Source organism: Apteryx mantelli, chromosome 19 (genome assembly GCF_036417845.1).
Source record: "Apteryx mantelli isolate bAptMan1 chromosome 19, bAptMan1.hap1, whole genome shotgun sequence".
Classification (NCBI taxonomy): domain Eukaryota; kingdom Metazoa; phylum Chordata; class Aves; order Apterygiformes; family Apterygidae; genus Apteryx; species Apteryx mantelli.
In genome coordinates this window covers 7,024,311-7,037,250 of record NC_089996.1, presented here as the reverse complement: position 1 = coordinate 7,037,250, position 12,940 = coordinate 7,024,311, and the positions used below count along the sequence as shown (strand labels likewise).

The 12,940-nt window shown below is 40.1% G+C and overlaps 1 protein-coding gene across 4 annotated transcripts in view; it reads left to right on the top strand.

Moving 5' to 3' along the window:
* Nucleotides 1–12,940, top strand: part of MAP2K4 (mitogen-activated protein kinase kinase 4) — a 112,457-nt gene that overhangs the window by 46,624 nt on the left and 52,893 nt on the right. For 2 of the 4 annotated variants that reach the window (XM_067308151.1, XM_067308149.1), the window contains one exon: nt 10,032–10,127. The exons of the other annotated variants lie outside the window; for them this stretch is intronic. In XM_067308151.1, the coding sequence (XP_067164252.1) occupies nt 10,032–10,127 (96 nt within the window). The remainder of the gene's footprint in view (nt 1–10,031; nt 10,128–12,940) is intronic. 4 annotated transcript variants of the gene reach the window in all.

The following is a 12,940-nucleotide window of genomic DNA, read 5'->3' as shown; positions in this document are numbered from 1 at the left end:
GTGGGGTAGTTGTGCAGTGTGCAGGAGCAGATGGAGCCTGTGAGTGGTGGGGACCTCGGAGCTTAGCAGTGTCATCTCGGTGTGGGCCTCGGAGCTGAGAGCCAGCCAGGGCTGCAGTGGCTGAGTGGCAGCAAGGGGGGCTGGCAAGGGCCCCACTGCTCCTGTTTTGTCCCTCCCAGCCCATGGCACTCCAGACTTCTGCCCCTGCTAGCACACTTCTCTGCCGAGCCCTTCTTCCCCCTTCCTTTAAGTCTGCTATCAGCTGCATTAGGACATCTCTGAAGGTGCAGCACTTCATTACAGATGGCCAGGAAACTGAGCGAGGAGGAGGCTGACAGAGCTCAGTGCAAAGCTGGAGGATGGAACTGAGTGCTACTCCCATCGAAGTCGGTTGCAAAACTCCCCGCATCTTCAGTAGAGCTAGGATTTTGCCCAAAATATTTTCTGAATTAGAACATCTGTTAAAATGAGGGGGCTTTAAAGTGACCTTTAAATAGGAGACTGACTCAGACTGGCTTTGAATGAGATTAGAAACGAGGTACATTTCTAGTTGCTGTAATTTGGGCTATGGATCCCTGAAATCTCCCTTCTTGGTGATATTGAGCGTTGTGTTGCCTTTTTGCAACTAAAAGCCACTATAAATGGCTTTTCTGTACAGACCCTGTGGAGTGGATGGGCAGAGCTTGAGCTGACTTTTGAAAGTTTCTTAATGTAGCTTGTATTGCCTGTGGTTTTCTTTCACAAGTAGAATATATTATGCAATAAAATTGAGTTTTCATCATGATCCGTGCCCTAATAGTAATGCTTTAAAGGGCTGATGCCTGCTAAAATCCAGAACTTCTGAGAAGTTGAGCTAATAACTAATCTTATGAAAGGTGAGATGGTTTTGGTTCCTTTGATGGCATCTTCCAGGGCTAGGTCCCAGGCTGAAGTGTTCAGTATCAGGAGTCAAGGCAGAAGTTTTGAAATGAAGAGGAATTCTGGTTCTATGGCTGCATGTGACTAATGAAGCATGAGCGTGACCACTTAAAAAAGCTAAAAAGAATAAGCATCTTGTTTAGTGCAACTGTGACTGTTGCTACCAAATCTATTTTATGAGTGCAGTGAATGTTTTTTTTCTAGTTATGATATGCTACCCAGCCTGTCTGTAGAGCATCTAGCATGGTAATGTACGTAATTTGCATGCAACCTATGCAGAGTAAAGGCAGAATAAAGCCTTTATTACAGAGATTAATTTGAAAAATAAAGTATTTAAGCAGTTTATGCCTGCAAAAATAAAATTTGTGTTTTGCATGCCACGTTAAGCAGGGCGATGTCTGTTCGGTGTGGTTGTTCAGCTAGTTAAACCATCTTTGGGGAGTGAAATTCTTACTTGAAAGGGTGCAATCTAGAGATGATGTAAATATTTTATTGACAGCTGAAGCTCCAATCCAGGAAAGCATCTGCACCTGCTTAAGCCTGGTCAAATTCAGGAAAGCTAGTATGCGGTTCCTGTGCTCTAAAGACTGGGTAGTAGTGGATGCTCTGGAGAGGTGTTGCTTGAGACCACAGCATGTCCTCATTAGTTTAGACTGCATTTCTGATTTACACAGGGTTAAAAAACCACTAACTTTGTTTTGCTCTAACAGATACTACAGAGGCTAGAGAGCACAAGCCATGATTAGAGTGATCCCTTAAATTTCAGAACCACTGTTTTTTAATTGCTACTTTCAACTTATTGAAACTGTCCCACCTTTTACCTTCTCTGTTCTGCATCCAAATAGGATTTAGGTCACAAGCAAAATCAGATTACTTAATTATCTGTATGTAAGCTCTACAGAGCTAGTTACGACTGGTGGCCTTTGCTGAAAGGAGGCTCAAATACCACTAGCACTGGAACAATACTGTGAGATTTGACTGGTATAGTTGGGCATGGGAAGTTTGCCTGGCGGCAGTCTGTGCTGTGCTGGCTCTCATTGGCCTCAGTGGAACCAAGCTGTTGGGTTGTGCTATAGATGTGTTTATTGGTTTTCTGGAAAGCATTGTACTTTTCTGGTGTACAGATGTCTTGATCCTGACTTTAGACTACAGATTTTAGATCCACCTGCTACGAAATGAGCATACACAAAGGATTTTGTTTGGCATCTGTTTCACAGTATGTTATTACTTGAGCATCTTGTCTGTTAGCTGGGAAATGTGTTGCCTTTTAGGGGTACCACCTCTCTAGAACTTGAGCACAGCGCATTGCAGTCTGATTTGGAAAGCTGTCAAGGTGAAATGACCTCTTTTAATGATCATGAATCCAGCTTCTGAACTATCTGTTCGCCTGTAGCCTCTCTGTAGCGCTTAGATGTCTTTTTCTGGGTTCATCATCACTTAAAACTCTAGAGGTGCATGGTGCACTTCTTCCTCTTGTGACATCTGAGAGGTTCACACATACTCTCTAGATAAATGCTCAAAAGATGTGTTGTCAGACATTTATTTAACTGACTTTGAGGTTAGGTTCCTCAGAAGCAAATTGAGGTCCAGTTAGTTGAACTTCAGACTCTGCTGCTTCCTTTATTTCAGCATGGTTTAAGGACTGTCATTACCTGGAAAAGATTTTTCTGTCTGTCCCAAAGTCTCTCTCAAGTGTCTCTTTCTCTTCTAATCTCCTCTTACACTTTTCCAAACCTTTTTGGCACCTGGTTTCAGGCTGCTCTCTAGCTGCCTAACCTACAGCTGGCTGAGTTCCATAGGAAATTGCTTATGAGAATTTTTAACGTTTGTCTGAAAAATATTAAAACATGAAGTGGAAGTTCCTGAACCTGTCATGTTCGCAATTACTTGTGTGAAATTACCTGTAAATAGTTCTGTGTCTGTTCCCCATTTCTATCACAGTTATTCCACATCTTTGCTATTACAGATTTCTGATACCTCTCTGTTGCATGATACCTTCCTATTACATGATTGGATGACTGGAAGTCTTAAAGATAGGTTTCAGTGGAAAAGATATCAGTTAAGAATTTGATTTCTTTTTTTTTTTTTTTTCCCTGTGAACATTCTGCAACATTTCCTAAAAGTTGCAGTATCTAAATGTAGTTACCAGGAAACTTGTTTGTATTTTCAATTAAGTATAAGTAAAATGGATACCAGGACTCAGCTGAAGCATTTAAATGTTTGAGGGAGTCCACAGAAAATGTTTTAATAGGTTTGCACTTTTAATAGGAACATCACTGTAGTTTAAGTGCTAGAGCAATGGTTTTTTTACACAACATTTTTTCAGGAGCTTTCTTGACAAATTGATGAGTTTTGTCAGTATTTAACATTTGTGTTTCTTTCCAGAATTTTACAGCAATTTTAGTTGGCCAGTGATCTCTGTGGCCTTGTTGACAAAGAGGTGGTATGGTTTGTAAAACATCTGTGTTCAGTGTCTTAGATTTCAAGTAGATCTCTTTGGAGAGGGTTTTACCAAAGCTGGTGTGAGATTTTGATTAAACATGCTACCTTAAGCTCTTTTTTTCTCACCTTCTATGTTTCAGAGTTTCTCTAACACGGTAATTCTGTTCTCTGAAGGGGAGCTTTTTGGTGTATGCTGCTTCTCAAAATACATTTCTGTAGAAACTCCATGTCCTTTAAAGTGCTAGTGCCCTAGTAGGACTGTTTGCTTCTGTCTGCACGGGTTTTGGTACCTCAACCCTCTGATTCTGATTTTGAGCTTTTCATTTTTGGGACCAAAATTTGGAGCTTGTAAATCTATATTAAGCTAATTCATACTGATTTTTCAAATGTGCTGAACATCTGTAGCTTCCTTCCAATCTAGTGGGACCTGGGGTCCTCAGAACTTCTGGAAATCTAATCACCTTCGTTTAAGTGATCCTGAAGTTAAATGCTTATCTGGCTCCCGTTACCATGGGTTTTGAGTGCTTCACACTTGTTCATTGATTTAGTTTTGCAAGCCTAAATGGTTGCAGAAAGATCTGTGTTCCTCATTTTGCAGATGGGAAACCGGAGAGTAACACAATTTGGAAAATGTAAAGGTTAAGCAAGAAGCTTGTGACGGGGTAGGAATTCAGTATGAATCTCCTAGTAATCTGTGGTCCAGAGGTTAACTTCCAATTACCTGTCCCATCCCTTGTGTAGTTAGGTGCTGTTCTCCTGGCCCCTCGCATGCACCTAACAGTAGTCAGAGCTGCTCATTTGGGAGCAGAGTTTGACCTTGCAGCTATCAAGCTTTGTGCTGTGGGTGTAAAACTGATTCCTCTTTCTGACGTTCCTGTGCAGTCTGCCTCTCCGGCAGTGTGAAAGAGTATTGCCCTGACGGTTGATACTAGATGTCTGAAACACACCTAGGAAACTCCTGTGAATTTGCAGCACTTTTTTAATTCAAGGCTTCAGTTCCTCACACTGCCTCCTTAAGCCTGTTTTCACTGGCATGCAGGGAGCAGGAACATGGGAGTAGTCCTATCTGGGAGCGATAGAGGCAGAACGGCTACTTTGTGTTTTCTGTAAGGGTGTTTTTAGTGCTATTCTCCACAGTTTTTCTTCTCCGGGGAAATCTGGATGATTTCTAAGGAGATTCTCTGAAGATCGATAGTTTTAAGATTGATTACCGTATTTTTTTCTGCAGTGCAGAATGATATTTCCTATATTCAAAACGTGGAGCGAAGTGAAGCGTTTACTTCTGTGGAGATAAGAAAATTCTGAGGTAGAGAAGTGAGGTGGAAATGCTCATTTTCAAAGGGAACTTGATTTTATTAGTCCTCAAATCTGCTGTCTATTTATCCATATAAAAGAGTCTATACAGAGCACTAAGGCTGGGCTGGCAATGTCTCCCTGGAATATAAGTATCCTGCAGAATTTCTTTCTAGTGCCCGCTTTTCAAAAAGCAACATCTCCCTTTTGCCTAGTGACATGAATGTCTGGGTGACTTGTGGCTGGTTAGGCCCTTTCCTAGAAGCGTTGTCATCCTTGAGTCCGTCCACGCTCATGGCAAAAGCCAGGTGCTTGCAGCCTGCTCAGGACCGAACTCCTGCTCTGGAGGTACCTGCAGAGCAGAGCCCTGGGGTGGCAGTGGTTCATGCTTAATCAGCCCAGTTTAGATGCCCAGCTTTATAAACCTGAGTGTGAAGTGAATACTTCAGTAACAATTTCTGTAGTCTAACAAGGAAGATGATGTAAGAATTGTCTTCTTGACCACTTAGAAATTTTCTTCCCAACTTTAAAGATTTGGAAAGGCAGAATCCTTGATGTGTTTAAGGTGAGGGACGGCACTGATTTTATTTGAAAGCAGTTTAAGATTTCAGAAGTACTGAAAGCTTGGTGTGGTGTAAGAATTTGGTTTATTTGTTTTTACTGCTTGGATCCTGCTTGTTCAAATGTACTAGGTCTTATTGGAGCAGCAGATGTAACATTAGTATTTAGTAGACCCCAGGGATTCCTGAATTACAGCTTTCTATTCACACATCAGGAAGAACACATCTGGTCCTAGCATAGCGCTATAATTCACATGAAGATGTAACAAATGCAATGCTTATTTAAGAAAAGTGGAAGTAGGTCAAGTAGTTTCAGAATCAGTATCAGCTCTTGTGTTCCCTTTGTGTTATTCTGATATCGCAAGCACATTTTTCTCTCCTTTTTTCTTTCCTTTGTTCCTAGGTGTTGCATCCCCTAGCAAGGACAGCAGTGTACATGTTCATATGTAAACTGGTTGTAAAAGCCTGCTGCGTAGAGATTTTAAAAGCATTCAGCACACAAAAACACCCTAGTCTCCTCTGGAGGATTAGAGAGAAAATGAGGGAGCATAGGTCCATTCATATTGGATTTTCCAATGAAATTTTTAACTGTTGATGTATTTTCAGATTATTTTAACTGTTAATTTTTTTAAGATGTATGTTTCTATGCTTTACTATTTTACCCAGCAAATAATATAAGCCATTCTAAAACTTGTATATCATACCTTGTAGATGAAGTGTGATGTGTTTCCATCTCTGACCCTTCTTTGATGTTCAGGCCAGCTTCAGAGGGTCTAATTATCTATATTCAACAGTAATTTTTTCATGATTGAGAAGTATGGCTGAGACACAGAATTCCATTTGGGAACTGGAAGTACTGGAGAGTAACCCCCAAATTTCTCCCTTCCTTCCTCAAGCAATGAGGTGTCTTTGGGACTTGAGCTTTTTGATAAAAATTTCTTGTGGCACCTGTATGTTACCTGTGGCCCGTGCCCCAAAGTGCCACTGGGATCTGTTGAGCTGTCTGGATCGCTACTATCCTGCATAAGAGCAGAGAGGAAATTAAGCATTCCCATATCTGAATTCAACAGTTTGCAAGGTGTACTCTGAAAGCATTTAAGATGCTACTGATTTCAGGTAAATATAGCCAGGGGGGAGGAGATGCTGTTATTCATCTTTACATAATAGCTCAGAGGCTGGAGTACTTTCTTGGCATTTTCATTTTAGTGTCTTGTCTTCTAGAATGATGAATCTTGCTTTCTTAGCTGTGGGTTGATCCAAGTTCAACAGGGGGAATAAGTGTCCCATCCTGCATGTCTTGTAAGTCAGTCTCTTGGGATGTAGATTAAGTCCTCAGACTGAAGAGAGCCTGGATCCAAGGTTTCCACTCTTCATGGGCAAATACAGTAACCACTAGCTTAATACACAAAACCTGCTGGTCTTATGAGAGGAGAATGGTGGTCTAGCTGTCTGTACTCCTATGCACATTTTACTCTCCGATGCAGAGGAAATAATTTCAGGGTATGTCTCCTAACTACATGTATGCCATCCATTGAGGTTTTGACATAGGGACCCAAGCTCAGGTGAGAAAGCCTCACATGCACCCCACTTTGCACCATTTCCTAGGGATTAGCTTTTGTCCTAGCATTCAGCCTGCTCATTACTCTGAATCCCAGATCTGCAGATCTGGGTCTCCTGATTCAGTGTAGAGAAGCTTGCAGGTGTCTGATTTAGCTCTGTGAATTCTGCTCCTAAAGCAGAATGCTACATGTCCAACATTGCAGGGCTGCACATCGGTGTTTAGCTATCTTTTAGGAGCCAACCCAGTTTACCTGTGCAGATACCAATACCTTCTTCTATTACAGTTCATATGTAAAATCTCTATGTATGTATATATATATGCATATGCATCTGTATGTTTGTGTGTGTGTGTATATATGTATATGTATACTTAAATAGGTTTGGTCTGTACTTTTTTTTTTTTTTTTGATAAATGTATTGTTTGAATAATTACTTACAGGTATCAAACTAGCACATTGATAAAACATTGGAACCAATTTAATGTCTGTGTACAGGAATTGTCTCCGCTGTATTGTATGGATGGTTTATCTATTTTCTGACCTTAAGTGATTGTCACTGATGGGCGACAATCACAATAAGTGATGGTCAATCACAGAAGTGTTTTGATAGTTGTGTGACACAGAGAAATGTGAGAAAGGGTTTATGTACAGATAAATCAAATTGTGATATGTGTGATTTAAGTTGGACTTGAACCCTAAGTTTGCAGATTTGGACCTTGTGAAATGCATTCCTTCAGGAAACCCTAACAGACTGCAGCTGCTAACTGCAGAAACAAACTTTAGTCACTGCTTTTCTGTATACTCAGAATCACTATATTTCATCAGAGCAAGAGCATACTTCACCTCTTCAAATATTAATTACCTCTTTGTAGTAAAATATCTTGCATTTTTCTCTGCTACTGAGAAGTGATCTGAGTTTTCTGCTTTGAGTTCAAACTGAAGGAATTGATTATCCCTTTTGGCTTTTGTAAACATGAAGAAATGGAGAAAAAAGAGAAGAGAGTGCAGATTCAGAGACTGCTTCGACCTTGCAGGTCATCATCAACAACTTCTATTTTCTTCCCTTGCATAAATGAGTGACTTTCAACATGTATCTGTAGAAGTGGAGGACATCTAGGCTGAATGAATGGGATGCACCCAGAGAAAAACGGCCGCCGTACAAAAAGAGCTCATGCAAATGACTTGCCTATGCATTGGATGGATGTGATGGAGGTGGGAGCTGGCCTGCAGGACTGAATTGGTTTTGCCACTCCACTGGTTTGAGGAACTGGCTTCTGAAAAGGACTTAGATTAAGTGGGCTCAGGTAGAAATTACAGACCTCTTCTTTGAGATTCAGATGGATGTTGTTGCTTCCTATCGTGAAGGTCCCTGCATTTTGGGAAGCCTCTGAAAAAAGAGACCAAAAGGCCAAGCCTGTATACAGTGGATCACTGTGACCCTAAGTAGTCTTTTCTTCGAGCTAGTCTTAATTCTCTCCTTTCTAAAATATGTTTGGAATAGATCTGGATGGACAATTGCTCCTTTGTGCCTAATGTAACTGATACATTTGCTGACAAAAGTCCACACCAGTTGAAAGTGATTGTTTCGAATACCTTCTGCTAGAGCAGTGTGAAGGTGATTGCCATCTTTGAGGAATGTGGGGGGCTTCTGCCTAATCCAGTTGGGTATATTCAGGCTCTCCGATGTTCTAGGTGGGTATTTCATGCCATTGAAGGATGGGAAAGGTGACTATCTGTACTATTGGCCTAACTCCAGCAGAGCATCCTTACACAACTCTGGATCCTTACATTACCTCTTAGACCCTAACAGTCAGTGGAGAAAACTGTGCCCCCACAGCCATTTGATGAGACCAAAATTTAAAATCTTGTACTAGTACTATTGAACTGTGGAGCAAGGGACTGTGGACAGGCAGTTACTTTGACTGGCATATAGGAATCTTATGTTTTATAGGAGGGGCACTTTTAAAATAGAAATCAGATTTGATCCGTTTAGTCTTGTTATGAGCTCTCTTTTGGTCACTAGATTTGATAGATGCATCTCTGGAAAAGCAATCTCTGTCTTGCAGTTAGGTGATTCCTTTGTCTCCCACCTGTCCTTGTCTGCCACAGGAAGAAAAAAAATACTGCCAGGTACATTTTTCCAGAGTTGTACTGAATTTCAGGTTAAGCCATGTGACATTACTGAAAGCTTTTCTATCCCAAACAGAAAAAATATCCTAAAGTATAGTTTGGAGAGCTTCTAGCTTTCTGGTACTAGAGTTGGAGCTTTCTAACATGCAAAAGTTTAAATTAGAAAAATTCCTTGTTAGAATAATTGAAGCAAAAATATTTCATGTAGCTGAAATAACACAGTGCTTATTATTTAGCGATCTCAAGTGTTTCCAACGAGGAGCTGAACAAAACCATAAGTAGGCATTTCTGAACCTTTGGAGATAGCTTCATTGTTCACTTGTAAAAGTGCTGTATGTTTGTTTTCTATTTGTCCTCCACGAAGTGCTTATTAAGAACCCATCTTGTCTGAACTACTAGAACTGTTCTGAGATAATGGGTCTTCATATTGGGAAAGGAGGGTTTTGCAGGTGGAAAGCTTGAGAGACCCAGAGATCCAGAACTTGATTTTTGCTCTTAAAGACGACTTATAATATAGAGTGGTAATTAACTTGTGGTTCATCTGTCAGTTATGCAGCTCTGGAGGTAAAAAGAAACTACATAGTATATTTAAGGCATGCAAACTTATTCACTAAGAGATGGGCTGACCTACCAGGAATGACAAGTCCACATAGAAGAGACCACCAGTCCTAGATTGGTGGTTCCAAAATGGAAGCTAGGGTTTTTTTTAGTAAGTTCTGCTTTTTGGACCACAAGAAAAGCGGTGCAGTGATGGTCAATGTGCCTTGAGGCAATGTGTCACTAATGTATGGATATTTGGTTAGTAAGGTTAATACGATTAGTCATGTTTTTAATCATAATAATGATACAATTGGAAATAATAATTGCCACTGTTGTAAGAAAACAAATTGCTTGCAATTCATGTGTGAAATTACAGTTCAAATCATGAAAAATATATGCTGTTGTTTTGCTCCCAATGAGGGAGGGTTCATTAGGTGAAATTTGGAAGAAAGATATATAGCTCACTAATTTCTTATGTTAACCACTCCAAAGGTAGTGTGACTAGATGAGTATTGTGTTATACGTTATTGTGTCATGTGATAACAGCACCATGTTTTCCTGTCATTTTCACAACTTTTCCTGGCTGAAGTGATACACAAGCAACACTGGGTAGTAATCACATTGTCCCGTTCAGTTTCAAAAGGAGAGAAGCGGACCTCATCCAGAAACTTTCCAGCAGGCTACAGTAAGCTTAACTGTCTGTTAGCCATTGTCAAATATTTTCCATATCCGCAAAAATGGCATCTATAAAGTAATGGAATTTGTCTCAGAAATAGCGTCATTCCATGAGTGATATCTGTGTAATGATAATGATATTGCATCTCAGTATCATTTTTCTAAATATTTAAAATATATATTCTGATTCCTTTGTTGATTCTTATCGATGTGCTCATGTCTCTGTTTCCTGTTCTTTCACGGATAGCTGACCATGGCTCAGGAAATGTAATGTTTCAGAAAAAGAGTCGGCATTCTCAGAAGGGTTATTTAAATTAGTTAGCTCAGACTTTTCAATATTATTCCAACATGCTTAAAGCCAGCGTAGGCTTAGAATAGCCAGCCGTGGAAATGTGAATGTGCTGCGGTCTGGCTCATGTCCAAATAAAAATGAGTTTGAGATTAATACGCTTAGTTAAATTCAGGACAGGCTTCACCATGATGAACTGAGAGGTTTCCTCTGTGTCAAGGGCAGGGTTAATCAAAATCTATTGCAACTCAATAGTTTACCAAGGGAGTTTAATATAAAATATTGACATTTTTAAAGCCTCAGCCAAACCCCATTAAAGTCAGCAAGAGTCCTAACAAGCTTGAATGTGTGCTGGACTGAGTCTCAAAGGCTGTGAAAGGATCTGTGCAGTCTTCCATGCTTTGTTGCTATCTTTGTTTTAAAGTTTTGGAGGAGCATAGAAAGCCAGAGAAATGCTAAGGAGAACTTCGGCCACTTGTTCATGATGAAAGGGAGCAAATGTGCTTTTGCTTTTAATCTGAGTAGGTAAGAGATGCAAAACTAAATTATTTCCTTCTTTTGATACGTTTCCTGTATCTCTTCTTCATGTCTAGGAATCTGGAGTTATTAGTATAACTGATGAGACTAAGCCTCAGGATAGTTTAAATGAGTCAGAGCAAAAACACTTTAATTCTGCCCCTCTTGAAGGGACCTCCATTGCCTATTAGCTTTTTTATTGTAAGCATAAATTTCTTCCCCTGAATCTGTTGAAATCTCGTGAGACTGCTAACATTTTCAGACCTCCAGAAATAACTGAAAGTTTTCTTTTGGAGTTTTTCTCCGGTGAAATATAAAATAGGGTTGCTGTTTTACTAGCATTAGCCTGCAGGGTCTAAAAAACTCTTTTATGAATAACTCGGGCATTTAGATAGAAGGATTACAATTTCTCTAGGCTATTTAAAAGACTTGGTAGAAATGTTTTAGCCAGAGTCATAAACCTCACTTTTTTCTCTGAAGTTGTGAATAGTGCACAATGTTATTAAAACTCTGTAGTTTGCATGGAAGCTTTTCTGTTTGGATTTAAGTTTTAGCACTCCTTTGGCTTATTGACCATGCTGACCACAGAACAGTTTCTAAAATTCCATCGTTTCAAGCAGCTTTTTACCAAACTTGTCGAGAATTAGAATTGTGATATATTCTCATTAACCAAAGCGTAAATAGAAGCTTTAATGAGAGACTTCCTTGAAAAATCTGGCATTAAGCAGATTTGTGAAGCACAGCTGGTCTGTCTGGATCTTTTTGCCTATGCAGATCTGTTTTATTCATGTCAACTGTAATGTTGAATCCATAACTTTTAGGTTTCTTTGACCTGAATCCCACAGACTTCTTAACCAAGTGATGCAAAAAGCAGAAGATTTAGGCAGTTACCTGTAGCATCTTTCTGGCCTTGCTTCATGTCTGATAACTTTCAATTTTGCCTAAAAATACACCAACTTTTCTCTGCTTGTCCCCACAGTCCTCCTTTTTTTCATGCCAAAAGAAATGCTTGTTTTAAAAAGTTTTGGCGTCCCTGCAGTTAGGTGCTAATATCAGGGCTTGAATAACTAACACAGCCTGTCCAAAAGCTTCAAAATGTCTTTGTGGTTCCCTTCCAGTAGATTTTGTGGGCCTATTAGCTGTGGCAGACTTTCCGGTGTGGATCTAGCTCACCAAGCTTGCAGTGAGCAAACTTATGTCCCGAATGTGTGTGACACTGTCCTTGGCCCAGCTGTGGTGCCTGGCGCCAGCAGTCTGTGTGCCTCCTGCCAAGCTGGATCCACAAACATTTTTATTTCTGACAAAGGGCAACTGTTAGGAGGAGTTGTTGTCTTGCTTGGTGTTCCTAATCCCTGGGATAACTGCTGTGACAAGCATAGTAACCATCTGCAGTAAGACTGATACGTTGGTGTCTTTCCAGCGCAATAATCACAACCACCTCCTAAGCCTATGATAGTTTTTGCTTTTAAAAAATTTCAAGGGCAATAAAGGGAGTTAGAAGCTCCAGTGCTGGACAAGTCAACAGGAGTTACAGTCCCAAAATTGCATTTGAAAATCCTACTTTTAAAATTGTTTGAAGAGTATATGAATCCAGCCTTCTTCTCTAGGTATTAATGCATGGTTTAAACAATAAAACAAAGCCCAGCAAGTCCATTTGAGGCATCCTGTTCTTTTGAAGAATATATGCCTGGTTTTACACCAACATTGCTAGCTCTAGAGAGATTTGGATTGCAGTTTTAAAAAGAAATGGTAAGAGAAGACTTACGTCATATCTGTGCAAACTCTAATGAGTACTAAACGCAGTGATTGAAATTTGATCTATTACAGAAGCAGGAACTGGACCTTAATTACTTTTTACCTTCACTGGACCCTGTTCTGTACAGTTACTTTTCTGTTCTCTAAAGCAAGCTAGTAGAGTACCCATTGCACTAGGAAGTAGTGTAGGGTTTAGACAGGCCTTGTATTTTTTCAGCATGTCTGCCCTGTGGATTTATGCACTCATACATCTGCAGCAGTGC